Source organism: Callorhinus ursinus, unplaced genomic scaffold (assembly GCF_003265705.2).
Source record: "Callorhinus ursinus isolate GAN/ISIS: 27379988/994484 unplaced genomic scaffold, GSC_fseal_2.0 scaffold22, whole genome shotgun sequence".
In the NCBI taxonomy this organism is placed as follows: domain Eukaryota; kingdom Metazoa; phylum Chordata; class Mammalia; order Carnivora; family Otariidae; genus Callorhinus; species Callorhinus ursinus.
Window position 1 is genome coordinate 6,041,844 of NW_027397084.1, and position 15,648 is coordinate 6,057,491.

General features: G+C 32.8%; 1 protein-coding gene across 4 annotated transcripts in view; it reads left to right on the forward strand.

Moving 5' to 3' along the window:
• CD2AP (CD2 associated protein) overlaps positions 1 to 15,648 on the forward strand; it is a 133,467-nt gene that overhangs the window by 110,858 nt on the left and 6,961 nt on the right. For 3 of the 4 annotated variants that reach the window (XM_073905064.1, XM_025890562.2, XM_025890561.2), the window contains 5 exons: positions 48 to 190; positions 8,898 to 9,010; positions 9,732 to 9,833; positions 10,880 to 11,061; positions 15,315 to 15,378. In XM_073905064.1, the coding sequence (XP_073761165.1) occupies positions 48 to 190; positions 8,898 to 9,010; positions 9,732 to 9,833; positions 10,880 to 11,061; positions 15,315 to 15,378 (604 nt within the window). Of the gene's footprint in view, positions 1 to 47; positions 191 to 8,897; positions 9,011 to 9,731; positions 9,834 to 10,879; positions 11,062 to 15,303; positions 15,379 to 15,648 lie in introns of all 4 variants that reach the window. The other variant, XM_073905063.1, reaches the window with a different exon arrangement.

Consider the following 15,648-nt stretch of genomic DNA (forward strand, 5'->3'; position numbering starts at 1 on the left):
ATTCACATACAAGTGATTTGTACATATGTTTGATTTTCTCATTTCAGGATTAATGGGGAAGTTTCTACCAATTCATCAAAATTTGAAACTGAGCCAGTGTCAAAACCAAAGCTAGATTCTGAACAGTTACCACTTAGACCAAAATCAGTAGACCTAGATTCATTTACATTTAGGAGCTCTAAAGAAACAGGTAAGTTAACATGTAGAAGGGTGGTACATTTAAAAAAAAAATTGCCAATACAGTTTTCAGAAACTAAGAAACTTGTGTATGCATTTTATGTGTGGATAGAGTAGAAATTAATTAAAATTTGTTTAAAATCTATGAAGCCAAAAGAGAAAAATAAAACTAAAAGAAGATAAATGAGCAAAATACTTGATTCATGTAAGGACTGAGAAATGAGTTAAAAGATCATTTATCATATATTCTGTCCCCTTGTAATGCAATGTCCATACTAAGGCAGATATGAATACATTTTAGTTTTAAAAGTTTAAGAATAAAGAGATAACACAGATTATCAGTGCCCAGCACTAGATTATATTGAAGATTATTTTTACTTCTTTATCTCAAGATACTTTTGTTTCTAATTCAGGAAAATACACTTTTTATGTCTCTCTCTCTTTGTGTATGTGTATCAGCAGGCTTTACTTCTTTAGTTAAATGTTGTTCCTTAAGTTTTAGGACTGATTTTTCAACTCATCAATCATCTTTGTCTCCTGGTCTTTTATACCTCTTAGTTGTAAAATGGAAAACCTGAAACAGAGCAGTTTTGATAAAGGTCTCAATATTAAAAGCATAGCACAATCATTACTTTGTAGTAATGATTATTGTATAGTACCTTGCATTTGGTTTTAGTTTTTTTTTTTTACATTTTCAAAGCACTTTCTTATATATATTCTTATTTTATCTTAATAGTAACTCTAAAAGGCAGACGCTATTTTGCTTCTAAAGAAATTAAGCTATAGGCGCATCAAGTGTCCAAGATGACATAAAGCAGAAGAGAACTTTTTAAGTCCCCTTTATATAAATGCTCATGATATTCTTTTAAAAGTGTTAATGTCTTCGTGTTAACATTTCATATTTATATTCAGACTTAAAGGCCAATTATACTCGGGTTTTTTTTGTCACTGTATTGTAAGATACGCTACTTACTACCTTTTGAAAACTGTTAGGTGATTTTATTATTTTCTTGAATTGTCATTTTGCCAATACAAAAGCTCTGACCTACACATGTTCTCCTTCAGTTTTTTAATTTGAATGTTTTATAGACCCTTTCATCATATATTTGGATCCTGCCTGCTCTGGATGAAGCCATATTCATTAATAATTTCTGGAAAATGAGATGTTGATTGTATTTTGGAGACAATTCACTCAGTTATATTTAGTGTGTTGTATCTGGTGAAAATTGTTATTTACTGTTAGTGAAATAAAAACAAAAAAATGTTCTTTATAGAAGGTTTTTAAAAAATATCCTTTAGGGGCATCTGGGTGGCTCAGTTGATTAAGCGACTGCCTTCAGCTCAGGTCATGATCTCAGAGTCCTGAGATCAAGCCCCACATTGGGCTCCCTGCTCTTTGGGGAACCTGCTTCTCCCTCTCCCTCTGCTGTTCCCGCTGCTTGTGCTCTCTCTCTCTCTCTCTCTCAAATAAATAAAATCTTAAAAAAAAAAAAATAACACGTAATAATGTCAAACTATTGGTGGTTTGTAAAGTTTGATTTTTTTTACTCTTTTTGGTCCCAATTTTTACTTTTATCCATATCCATTATTTACTCGTCATTAAAAAACAAATAGGTCTTATGAAACAGGGTTTGCAAATTCCTAATTTCTGTTTTGTGTTTTTTTTTTCTTCAAATGAATAAGGAAGTGATTTAGAGAAGCTGAGACATGTAAGGACAGAAAACTAACAGCTAACTTCCATACTGCTGTCCTTTATTCCTTTGACTATCAGGCTGCCTGCCTTTGGTGTACTACACTTACCACCCAGTTAAGTTCAGGAAATACACAAAGCATACCACAGAGATAATTGAGAGTTCCATTCCAGACCACTGCAATAAAACAAATATTAAAGTGAGTCAAATGAATTTTTTGGTTTCCCATGCGTATAAAAGTTACGTTTAGACTATGCTATATTAAGTGTGCATTAGCATTGTGATTAAAAAAATGTACATACTTTAAAAAATAATTTTATTGCTAAAAAATGGTAACCATCATCTGAACTTTTAGCAAGTCATAATCTTTTTGTTGGTGGAGGGTCTTGTCTTAATGCTAATGGCTGCTGACTGATCAGGGTGGTGGCTGATGAAGGTTGGGGGTGGCTGTGGCAATTTCTAAAATAAGACAACAATGAAGTTTGCCACGTCAATGGACTCTTCCTTTCATGAACAGTTTCTTTGTAGCATGTGATACTGTTTGATAACATTTTACTTACAGTAGCACTTTTTTCTAATTGAAGTCAGTCCTCTCAAACCCTGCCTCTGCTTTGTCAACTGTGTTTATCTACTATTCTATATGCTTTATTGTCATTTCAACAATTTTCATAGCATCTTCACCAGGAGTAGTTTCCATCTGAAGAAACCACTTTCTTTGCTCATCTTTAAAGTTTTATCGTGAGATTATAGCAATTCAGTCACATCTTCAGTCTCCGCTTCTAATTCTAGTGCTCTTGATATTTCCACCACATCTACAGTCACTTCCTCCTCTGATGTCTTGAACCCCTCAAAGTAATCTGTGAAGGTTGGAATCATCTCCTTCTAAACTCATGTTTGACCTTTCCCATAAATCCCTAGTGTTCTTTTTTTTTTTTTTAAGATTTTATTTATTTATTTGACAGAGACACGGAGAGAGAGGGAACACAAGCAGGGGGAGTGGGAGAGGGAGAAGCAGGCTCCCGCCGAGCAGGGAGCCCGATGCAGGGCTCGATCCCAGGACCCTGGGATCATGACCTGAGCCGAAGGCAGACACTTAATGACAGAGCCACCCAGGCGCCCCAATCCCTAGTGTTCTTAATAGCAGCTAGAATCATGAATGCTTTTCAGAAGGTTTTTAATTTACTTTGTCAAAAGCCATCAGAGGAATCATTATCCATGGAAGCTGTAGTGTTATGAAATGTATTCCTTAAATAATAAGACTTGAAAGTCAGAAGAAAGTCACAATTACTCCTTAATCGGGCCACAGAATGGATGTTGTGTTAGCAGGCGTGGAAACAAGATTAATCCTGTACATCTCCATCAGAGCTCTTGGGTAACAAGAACCTTCTGAGCAGTAGGTCTCAACAGTGGGATTAAAATATTGAGTAAACCATGTTGTAAACAGATGTGCTGCTATCCTTTTTTGTTCCATTTATAGAGCACAGATTTAGCATAATTCTTAAGGGCCCTAGGAATTTCAGAATAGTAAATGAGCGTTGACTTTAGCTTTCACTAGCTGCAATTAGTCTCTAACAAGAGAGTCAGGCTGTCCTTAAAGCGTTGAGGCCAGGCATTGGTTTCTCCTCTCTGGCTATGAAAGTCCCAGATGGCATCTTCTTCCACTCTAAGGCTGTTTCATCTACATTGAAAATCTGTTGTTCAGTGAAGCAACCTTCATTGATTAGCTAGATCTTCTGTATAACTTGCTGTAGCTTCTGTATCAACACATAACTGCTTTCCCTTGCACTTTTATGTTATGGAGATGACTTCTTTCCTTAAACTCCGTGAACCAACCTCTGCTAGCTTCAGACTTTTTTTTTTTTGCAGTCTTCCCACCTCTCTCAGCCTTCACAGAATTGAAGAGAGTTGGGGCCTTGCTCTGGATTAGGCTTTGGCTTAAGGGAATGAATGTGCCTGATTTGATTTTTTTTTATCCAGACTACTACTGAAACTTTCTCCCTATCAGCTTGTTTGCTTTCTGTAATTTATGTGTTCATTGGAGTAACACTTCTAATTTTCTTCACGATCTTTTCCTTTGCATTCACAATTTGGCTAACTTGTGCAAGAAGTGTAGCTTTTGGCCTATCTCGGTTTTCTGTATGCTTTCCTAACTAAACTTAATCATTTCTAGCTTTTGATTGCAAGTGAGATACGTGTGACTTTTCATTTTACTCCCAACACCTAGAGGCCATTGTAGGGTTACAGATTGCCCCAATTTCAATGTATTGTGTCTGAGAGAATAGGGAGGCTTAAAGAGAGTGAGAGAAATGGGAAACAGCTTCACTGTGGAGCAGTCAGAACATATAGACCACTTATAAATTAAGTTAAACATCTTACATGGGCACAGTTCGTTACGGTTACAATAGTAACATTAAAGATCACTGATCACAGATGACCGTAACAAATATCATAGTAATGAAGAAGTTTGAAATATTGTGAAAAGTACCAAAATGTGACATCTGCAGTGCTGTTGGAAAAATGGCATCGATAGACTTGCAGGGTTGCTGTCAACCTTCAATTTGTAAAAAATGGAGTTATCTGCAAAGCACAGTAAAATGAGAAATTTTATGTTTGTGTTCATATTACATAGGAAATATATATTGAGCGAGTGTTATATCCCATTACTATTTTAGGCACAAATAATATGCTAAGACAAAAGGCCTGACTGCTATAGCATATAGCTTATATTCTGAACTTCAACTCAGGTTATTACTCATTTCCATTTTTTTGGAATATTATGTTTTTAGTCTTTGTAGTGCAAAAGTGTTTAAACTCTTTTTTTTGAGATATTGACACCTTAAAAAAACACTGTGTTCTGCATCAAATACAGCCTCAAATTTTGCATTAGGTTGAGGCATATTTTAATTTATATTTTTGGCACAGTTAGAGGTTTCAAATTTTTAAAATAGCATATGAACCTAGCCCTTTAACATGTTTCAGAAAGTTTAAAATATACATGAAAATCTTCTTAGAACAGTCTCATTATTACACAAAATAATAATTTCAGGTGATGATATAGTAAGCAAGTATACTTTGTTATTAAAAATGTGGGTTTTAAATTATTAGCTCATTTATCATTGTCTTGTTTTTGCACTTAAATGGTAATTGAATGATCCAATATGTCTATGATACCTGACATGGAAGATGTTATAAAATGTTACTTCCCTTTTCCTTTCCTCTGTTGTTAATCTCATCTTATTCTGTTTCTGCTCTTCCCTGTAAAATAGGATAGAAATTCCTGACATTACGCTCAGATATGATTATACTGTATATAAAGCCATTTATAAACTATTTTTAAAATAAATGTCCTTCAGTATATATTCTCATATATAAGATAGTACTATAAATTGCGTAGTTGTTAGAACATGTTTTAATTTTTTCCTCTCTTTTTCATTAAAAATTGGTTTAGAATAATCTCACTGCTACTACTGGTCAATTATAAAGTTCACATGGTCTAAATATTTCTAAAATAATAAGTTATCTGGGACATAAAATTGGTTTACACATTAGTCTTAAAATACAAGATAGAAGATTTGGTGGTATCATACATATTACATTGAGAAAGCACAGCTGATGAAGTATTCTTAGAGTGTTATATTATCCTTTTTGATTGTTTTCTATGATAAATTCTTCTTGGGTTAAAAGGAAATTTTAGAGGTACATAATAGTATTTGATCCCAAAGCATTCATTGTTAAATAGTGAAACATTCTTTGTTTTGTTTGATAATCTATTTTTGTTTGAATTATGTTCTCAATGTTTATTCATTTATTTCTTCCAGAAAGAGTTTAAGGTGGAATTTTTCTAATAAGATGCTTACCTGTTGAGTGGTAGATACTATAAAAAATGAGTCTATATCTAAACTAGGATACAAAAACAAAACAAAACACACCCAAAAATATAGAATTTACCTGGAGAATTAAGAGCAGAGATTAAAATTATTATTTTCTTACAGTAATTTTCTTGATAATTCCTTTATAGCATCATATAAAGCATAATTGAAGATTCATTTATGGATTATGTGATTTTAAATGTATAAGTTGTATTTTTATAGTGAGATATTTAAAAATACTATTTGTCATGTTTTTCTTTTATTATAGAACTAAAATTGTCTCTTTCATTTAATTACTGTCATATGCTGAAGACTAAAACTTGACTGGAAGGTAGTTTAATTTTAGTTATAACTATATTAATGAGTTGTTAATATATTGATTTATTACTCTGACCTCTATAATTTTTTACTAAAACATCCTTTTGAAGCTGTGTTGGTGTTCAGTGAGTAATTTTAAAAAGGCTTCTTTCTACTTATAATATATTGAAATTAATACTAATCATTTTTTCTTTCCAAAGATAAATCTAAAATCTGATACACATGTGAGTTTAGATAAACTGCAGTAGGTATATGCTAAACATTGAAATGGTTCTATTCATTCTACAACTGTTCCTTTTTCCTGCTTTGTAAAATAATTTTTTTGATTTAGTCTTTTTTTCTAGACATTCCTATCCTTGACTTTTCTTTCCAGATTTTGTTTCCTAGCCTGTTTGCCATGTTTCCCTTCTTACGTGTCAGGAAATTATCCTACCTTTCTCCATTTTGGTAAGATGACAATTTATAAAAGAAATCAAAACAGTATATTCCATATAAATAGGTGGTGCACATTGATTTTTCTTTGTAATTGTACTAAAAGTGTACATGTTTGTCTGTCTATTCTAACCCTTTTGGTTTTCCATTTGAAAATAAAATGAAATTTATGTTGGAAAAATTTTCCTGATTAAAGATATTCTTTTGATAAAAGTTTTTTTTAACTGAAAACCATAAAAGTCAGTTTATTTTCTACCAAAATTTGATACTTCATTTTGACTTTTTAAAAAATTTTGTGTCTTCTTAGGCAATGTATAGAAATGTAAGTGGCTGGCAGAGTGGCAATATAATTGGAAGAGTTAAGTGATTGTCATTCCTTTCATGCCATGTGTACAGTATAAATCCACTCTTATTACTCTTAGGTAAATTTTAAACGTGTTCAAATATATCATGAGTCCAAAATGTGCACTGTTTTATTTTACTAACCTAATGGCTTACATGGAGGACCTGAGAAAGTTTTAGAATAGTAAAATTATTTGTCTTGGTGGTGTAGCCCAAAACTGGACATATGGAAGGCATTTTTACATGAGCATGGTCTATAATTTTATAAATCTACCTTTTATTTATCCTTTCAGTTTTATTTATCTTCATCCCTTCCTATGTTTTTCTGTTTCTTTTTCTTTCTGCAAGTTGCTTAAATATGCATTTGAAAATAATCTTCACAGGCCAAAATTACTGAATTGTACTTTTCAAGGTTTTTTTTTATAGGTTGCCAATGTACATTTATCAGTGTTAAAAGCAATTTTTAACCCTTCAAACTACAGCATATTTTTAACATTTTTTAAAATACTGATTTTCTTTATGAAATTTACAAATAAAATGAAATATTTAAAAGTATATTTAAACTCAAGGTCTTTCACATTATATAATGTGTTTTCCATTAAAGCCACTATCTCTTTTGTTATATTTTATAATTATAAACAATTATCAAAAGACTCAAGACCAGAATTAAACTGAGCACATTTGATTGCCTTTTGTGATGTATTAGCCTGGTAAGCAGATGACTAGATATAAGATAGAATTCACAAAGTAATCCCACAATGGGAGGATGGAAAAGAATTAAGAGGTCAACAAATACTTAAATTTGTTACAAAACACATATTGCCAAACAGTGATAACTTTTCTTGTGTCTTACCTTTGTGCCCTTTTACTCTTAACATTTTTTTCTAAATTGATTACTTTGAATATGAAAATTGATGAATAAGCTTTGAGGGCAGTAATAATAATAATTATCTTTAGATGTCTTTTAAGAAATAACAAATCACTGAGTTTGGATATCTAAATATTTGACAGAAATCATTATAAACATCTAAGCAATGGGAATGTGCAGAATTAATTCTGTATTTGGAAGACTAAACCAAAGATATCTGCTGCCATATCAAGTATCTCAACTGTGATTAATATCCCTAGTTTGGAATCTGGGCTAAAAGAAGATTATATTGACAGTGGAAGTGTCTGGAATTATCCTTAGGATTCTCGTATCACTTACAGATTTCTAGGTTTTAATAAAAATCACCTTTTCAGCAAGGTTTTCTGGATCATCTAGAAAAAGGGAAGGTGTTATATGCCATTATTTCAAAGATACAAATTACATAGATAGGTTTAAAGAAACCCAAGTCATTGGATCAAAGGTCAACCAACCTTTGATAGTGGTAAAACAAGTGAATGATCTTTGTAGCATTTTTCCTTGATACCCTGTTTGCCTTAGATTTATAACTGTCTTATAGTTCCCAAACAGCTGATGTCTAAGCAAAAGTGCAGTGAACTATGAACAGTTTGAGTCCCAGCTACAAAGCAGTGTGTACACACACACACACACACACACACACACACACGCACATATATAAAGATCCATTAAATTACACTTTCACCTCACAGTTGGAAAGCAGCAGAGTCCCACATACAGTTGAGTTCTTAAAATTTGAATATTAGGATACTACTTGAAATTTAAGACATTTTATGTGTTAATTTTCTGATATATTGTAATTAATTATAAGTTAAAGAAGTAGATCTGTTTTTACAAGCAAGAACTTAAGATGACAGTTTTTTTATGATACTGTAATTTTTGGTTCAGATTTGTATTTTTCAATAAGAACTTTTTTTGAGGTCTTAGAAACATGAACTTTCTATTGTTAGTAAAGTCTTATGCTATAAAATGTATCAGGTAAAGAGGATGTTTGTTTTTAAGGGTGAGTGTTGTTTTCCAAATGCATATGAAAAGCACAGGTTAACTTGTGAGTCCTGGTGGTACTTTTTAATGTATAGTTTGTTAGAAATCCAGAAACGTTCTTTTTTATCTTTTAAGATGTACAGTTACGTCTTAGTAGATATGTTTAATTTTATTCTCCAGATCTTGTAAATTTTGATGACATAGCTTCCTCAGAAAACTTGCTGCATCTCACCGCAAATAGACCGAAGATGCCCGGAAGAAGGTTGCCGGGCCGCTTCAATGGTGGACATTCTGTGAGTTACACTTACTGTTCTAAAACACAGAATTTAGCAAATCCAGAATCCTTCTAAAGATAGGAACAAGGAGGATTTGTAACTCCACCAAAGTTTAAAAATCAGGAAGATAGTTATGATACTCAAGTGGCAAATGGTTGGTTGTATTTAGGGAGATATGGGGTCATGTTCATTTCAGAGAAGATTACAGAATCAGGAATAAAGAGCTATCCTGAGACCATAACCACAAAGCACATGTAATCAAAAGGGGTCAGGGTACCCATATAATCTATCCATCTCACAACAATAATTAGAATTGAGTGGTACATATTCACCTTAGGAAAGAATGAGAACATTCTTTTCCTCTGAAATAGTGGGGGTTTTTTTTGTAGTACTAATGCTAGTATCTAAATGTGTAGCTTCTTTTTATGTTTTCTCTACATTGCCTGGAATGCTGGTAGTATTTTATTATTAATATATTAGCTCTTGAGCGCTATGGTGCTTTTAAATTACCGAAGTAGAGAAAATTTTTGTTGCTAGGAGGCAGGCTATTTTTACTTTCCAGATATGCAAGTGTGTTATTCAGCTTGAAATTATGTAATATCCTGTTAACAATAATGGAATATCTGGAACACTAGGTGCTGAAAAACAGTGATAAAAATTACTTAGTTTATCATCCAAATGTTTATTGCCTTTTCCTTCTTTGGTATTTTCTGTTTGTTGATTTTAAAAAATCATTCAGCCAACTCAAAGCCCAGAAAAAATCTTGAAGTTACCAAAAGAAGAAGATGGTGCCAACTTAAAGCCATCTGAATTTAAAAAGGATTCATGCTATTCTCCAAAGGTGAGGGGCATTGTGGCCTAAGATTTGTATAATTTGTAGGATTCTTTGTGAACACCAAAATTGTAGAATTTAAAGTGTCTTCTAATAATTATTTCTTCTGCCAAGAAATAAAAAAATTCTTGCTAAAAAATGGAGTTACTAAAGTCACACTGTCCTCTGTAGATCATTTTTTAAAAGAGCTTATTTTAAATGAGTAGTATAAATGTTACACGTTTCATATTTTTTAAGGCATAGATCTATCCATCTGTTTCATTTTCCCATTAAACATACACTCTTTAGGCCAGAAGCCATCATTTGTTTACTCCTGACCTAGCATGGTGCACTGAATATATACTGGAATGAATGGCAGTATACATGGATTCTTCCATTTGTTACATGGTGTTAAGACTTTTCTAAACTCTTGCATTTTTATTTAAGATAGTATTATCACAACCTATACACATCTTATATTTAAGAAATTAGTGTTTTCTCCTCAAATTCGTTCCAAGCAGCATTTGGCTGCTATTCCAGTTTATCAGATACACTTAAATCTGATTCCCTCAACTTGTCAACAGTCGATTGAAATTTTACTTCCTGTTACTTGAGTGAAATAGTAAAAAGAGCATCAGGCCATGGATTCATTTTAATGCCTCTTCCATGGACTTATTCAATTCTTCATAATTACTTTTAAGTGAAATTTAAATAATGACTATTTAAAGTGGAGGATCAAAGCAGCACTTTAATAATGCTGATATATTCTTGCCTCTAGATGCTCCACTCGGCAAACCATTCATAAGATAAATCTTAATAGGTTTTTCTTTTCCACTTTTTAAAAATTATTATTAATAAATCTTTTGACATTTCTCACATAAACTAGTGATTCCAAGTTTATTCTTTGGTTGTTTGGTGGTTTTACTAGTTGTGAATATCAAGCTGCTTTTTGAATTTCCAAAGTTACCATTTATCTTGAATTATTACTTTATTTACCTCCTTCCTATAAAATTTTTTGAACTTAAACATAAATATAAATACAAATAAAGTAAGAAAATATTCTATTATGTTTTCAGCCATCTGTGTACCTTTCAACACCTTCAAGTGCTTCTAAGCCAAATACGGCTGCTTTTTTAAGTCCATTAGAAATCAAAGCTAAAGTAGAATCAGATGATGGGAAAAAAAATCCCTTGGATGAACTTAGAGCTCAGATTATTGAACTGCTCTGCATTGTAGAAGCGCTGAAAAAGGATCATGGGTAAGTAGCCCTTGTTTTCCTCTTTGAAAACTGCTTAACACATACGTAAAGAATTCTTTCAAATTCTATCAAGCAGAGATGTAATCTGCCAAATTTCTAGTATAAGCAGATATGTTTCCAAAGAAATTTTCATTAATAGTGCTTCCCTCCTTTCTGCAAAAAACTTGAATTAGGAAACTTGTTCTCATAGGCTTATTATGGAAAAGGTATATATGTACCCATAATTCAAGGGTAGAAATCTTCTGGTCAAACACATGGGTTAATTAGTCTTAAAAATATTAGGAAAAGTTATATTGTATTTCAGATCTGGAGTGTATATTTACTTTTCAAGAGGGACTGAATCACTGTCTCTGTTAGGGTTGAGATTGGTATGTAAATAAAACCAAGGGGTTGGGAATAGGTGATCTTTAAAACCATTCTCTTGGGCGCCTAGGTGGCTCAGTTGGTTAAGCAACTGCCTTCGGCTCAGGTCATGATCCTGGAGTCCCGGGATCGAGTCCCGCATCGGGCTCCCTGCTCAGCAGTGAGTCTGCTTCGCCCTCGGACCCTCCCCCCTCTCATGCTCTCTCTATCTCATTCTCTCTCTCAAATAAATAAAATCTTTAAAAAAAATAAAAAAAAACATTCTCTTAATTCTGAAACTTTTCAATAATAGTATATGGTGAGATCCTAAGTGAAAGGGAATTTTTAGAGTGAAAACAAATGTAAAAGGTCACCTACTATAGCTCCTCTCCTTTCTTTTAACTGAAGAAGTAAAGGTTCAGAGAGGTAAAGCTATTTATCTAAGATTATATGGTTCTTAAAAGGCAGAGCTAGAACTGAAATCATATTTTCTGTTGGTTTAGAGATATTTTTCTAGAACCGTTATTATTTGAGCTTTAGAACTTGTTAACATTAAAAAATAAATAAATATAAAAATAGAACTTGTTAACATTTTAAACATAGTTCTACAAAGGCCCAGTAGGTAAAACAGGTCAAAGATGAGCTAATCTAACTGAACCAAGGGTGAGGGTTGGTTCAGGTGCTCTTCTCCTATCTCATCTTCCCCTGTAGCTTCTAAAAGTATTTGATGGTATATGGAATCTGGTATAAAAGTCATTGCCAGAAACCATGCTGCCTCAGAGCTGAATTTACCATTTCTCCCCCAGTTTTCAGATGGCACTGGATTCTTTATTAAAGATGATATTGAGGGGTGCCTGGGTGGCTCAATCGGTAAGGTGTCCAAAACTCTTGGTTTCAGCTAAGGTCATGTGATCTCCTGGGTCATGAGATCAAGCTCCACGTCCGGCTTCATACTCATTGGGGCGTCTGCTTGAGATTCTCTCCCTCTACTCCTCCCCACTGTGTGCGTTCTCTCTCTCTCAAATAAGTAAATCTTAAAAAAAAAAAAGGTACTGAGATTAACAATATATTTGTAGTTGCAGAGCACTTTTACAAATGTCTTTTAAGTAGAACCAAAAAATTTATCTTGAGTGACTACTTAAAAAATATATTTGCATATATAGAGAGAGAGAAAGAGAGGGAGAGACAGAGTGTTCTTAATTTGATACATGTTGGGTCTTTTCTTTACCCTTCAGTTTATCTGTCTGAATCCTGCGGAACTTTTTTTTTTTACAGATTCTGCAATATACACATTATAAACTGTAAGTTCATTCATCTAGGAAGTATTTATTGAACACCATCCATGTGTAAGTTAGAGAACTCTCCTAATTTGTTGATTTTGCCATTTACATTTTTGATACCAAGTCTGCTATTTTTAGTGAACTGATAATTACATTTACAAATTGCCCCTCGGTGTTCTTAAAGTAGCTGTAGGATGAATAAAATATTTATGACATATATATTTTAAAACATATATATATCAGATATTTTAGAAATCTTTCCAATGGGTGTTTTCAAAGTTATTTCCTCTGGGAAAATGAAATGGATGGCAGATTTTTTAATCTGAAAAATAAGAGCATCACAGGAGAATGGGTAAAACATATACTGGTATGTTGATACAACAAAATGCTATACAGTGTACAGCAAGAAAAAATAAATGGATTGTGGCTATATGTGTCAACATGAATCAGTCTGAAAAAAGAGGGTAGGGAAAGCAAGTCAGAGACATCCATACAGTATTATTTCATTTACATGAAGTTTGAAAAGCATATAAAATCTGTGTGGTTTCAAGATATTATTTGTATATGTGGTAAGAAAAGAAAAGAAATAAAGACTATAGAACTCTTCCTGTGAAGGAGAGGAGGAAAATAGGATTGTGGGTCACTCTGGGTATCAGAGGTACTGGTAGTAATAATTTATTTCTTGAGCTGACTTGGAATTCTTAGGTTTTTTAATTATTTTATCTTTGTAGCTTACAAATACATAGTCTTTATGCATTCAGTGTTAGAATCTAAAATGTTTGGAACAAATCATTAAAAAAATTGAAGGTTATTGACATGGAATGATTGACAAATGTATTAGTAATCTGTTTCTTTAGTTGAAAAGTTATAGAACAAGAGATATAGTTTGATCTGTTCCTGTAAAAAGAAAACAATGTTACATAAAAATTTTATATTCACAAATGTGTTTTTAAAAATAAAAATGTGATAGATAGAGCAGGATAAATATTTTTAGGAATAGATCCTCATTTAGATATAATTTAAATGTATAATAAACTCAAAGTAATAGAATAATTAGAAAATGGAAGCATTATTTAATTTAGTGGTAACATTTTAGAACTACAAAGTTAATATTTTAGCACATTTTCTATCATACTAAAATAAACTCTAGATACGTTTGAGTTAAATATTTAAATTATAATTTAAATTGAAACAGTAGAACATTTATTCTCAATATAGAGAAATAGCTTTATAATCATTAAAACCACAGAAGAAACTAGTTTTGAAACTATAGAATTTAAAAGTTTCTTTCTGGGGCGTCTGGGTGGCTCAGATGGTTAAGCGTCTGCCTTTGGCTCAGGTCATGATCCCAGGGTCTTGGGATCGAGCCCCGCATCGGGCTCCCTGCTCCGTGGGGAGCCTGCTTCTCCCTCTCCCACTGCCCCTGTGCTTGTGTTCCCTCTCTCACTGTGTCTCTCTCTCTCTGTCAAATAAATAAATAAAATCTTTTAAAAAAAATAAATAATGGGGGAAAAGAAAAGAAAAAGAAAGTTCCTTTCTTTCTCATGTAGTCTTTCTTCCTGAGCATTTTCATGCATTTTTCAAGCTATTATTTCTATAATACTCTTGAAGAGAATTTTCCTAGCATATGTCAAAAAGCTGTGAAAATGTCCCTACTTTTTGATTTAGAAATTTGATATGCTGGTATATTCATGATAAATAAAATTCCTATTCTTTCCATCTCCCCCCAAAAAGCAATAACCAGAAAACCTGAATATTTGAGTATCAAGCAACAATTATCAGAAATATGATAATTTTAGCAGCATGGAAATATTTTAAAACACTTTGTGAAAAGACACGATATGGAATATATAGTTACAGCTGTGGAGGGAAGATGACTATATAAAAAAAGACGAGAATACAGAAAAATGCAAACATGAGTTAAGGAGGACGGATTGTTGGCTAAAGTTTTTTTGTTTATTGGTCTGGTAATTTTATTTATTTATTTATTTATTTATTTATTTATTTATTTATTAACGATTTTATTTATTAGAGAGAGCATGAGAGGAGGAGGGCCAGAGGGAGAAGCAGACTCCCCGCTGGGCGGGAGCCTGATGTGGGGCTGGATCCCAGGACCCTGGGATAATGACCTGAGCCAAAGGCAGATGCTTAACTGACTGAGTCACCCAGGCGACCCTGGTTTGGTAATTTTAATGTAGTATTTAATTTTAAAAAACTGATAAAGAGAAATGTAAAGTCCAGGTAACCCTGTTAAATAATACATGTTTTGACATTACCAAATTGCTTGGGCTTTAGAGTGTCCAGCCTGGAAAATGCATGATAACTGAATATGGAAAATTCTTCTAAAGGCCAATTATTATTTCTTTATTTTATCATGAGCTGCTTTCTCTGTTCACTTAAATTCTTTATCACAGGTAGGTTTGCCATGGCATTGCTGAGTTTTTTTTTTTTTTTAATGTTGTATTGAACCATTCCATTAGTGAATTTGAAATTTTTCTTGATCAATATGGCTATTTTCTTTAAAACGTTTTCCTCATGTTTTGGTATGTCAGGTAACAGAGATCCCGTTAACATTAGTCAAATATATTGTTTAAATGAAAGACTTAACAGTAATAAATAGTTTGTTTTTAGGAAAGAACTGGAAAAACTACGAAAGGATTTGGAAGAGGAGAAGGCAATGAGAAGTAATCTGGAGGTAATTCATTTCTCCTAACATTGATTGTAGTCAGCATAAACTAGGTGTGTTTTCCCATCTCTGCTAGGTGATTGGGTTCACTACAAATTATGCTTTCCTACTTCAGTTGGACACTCCCTGCTGCTTGATAGCCATTTAACTAATCTCTTGTTGACTCCCTGTCACATTCCATTCATTCATGCAGCAAATATTTTTGAGCACTAGCTCTCAGGCAATGTGTGAGAGGCATAAGGTATATATTCATAAATAAACATGGTTCTGGCCTTGTAA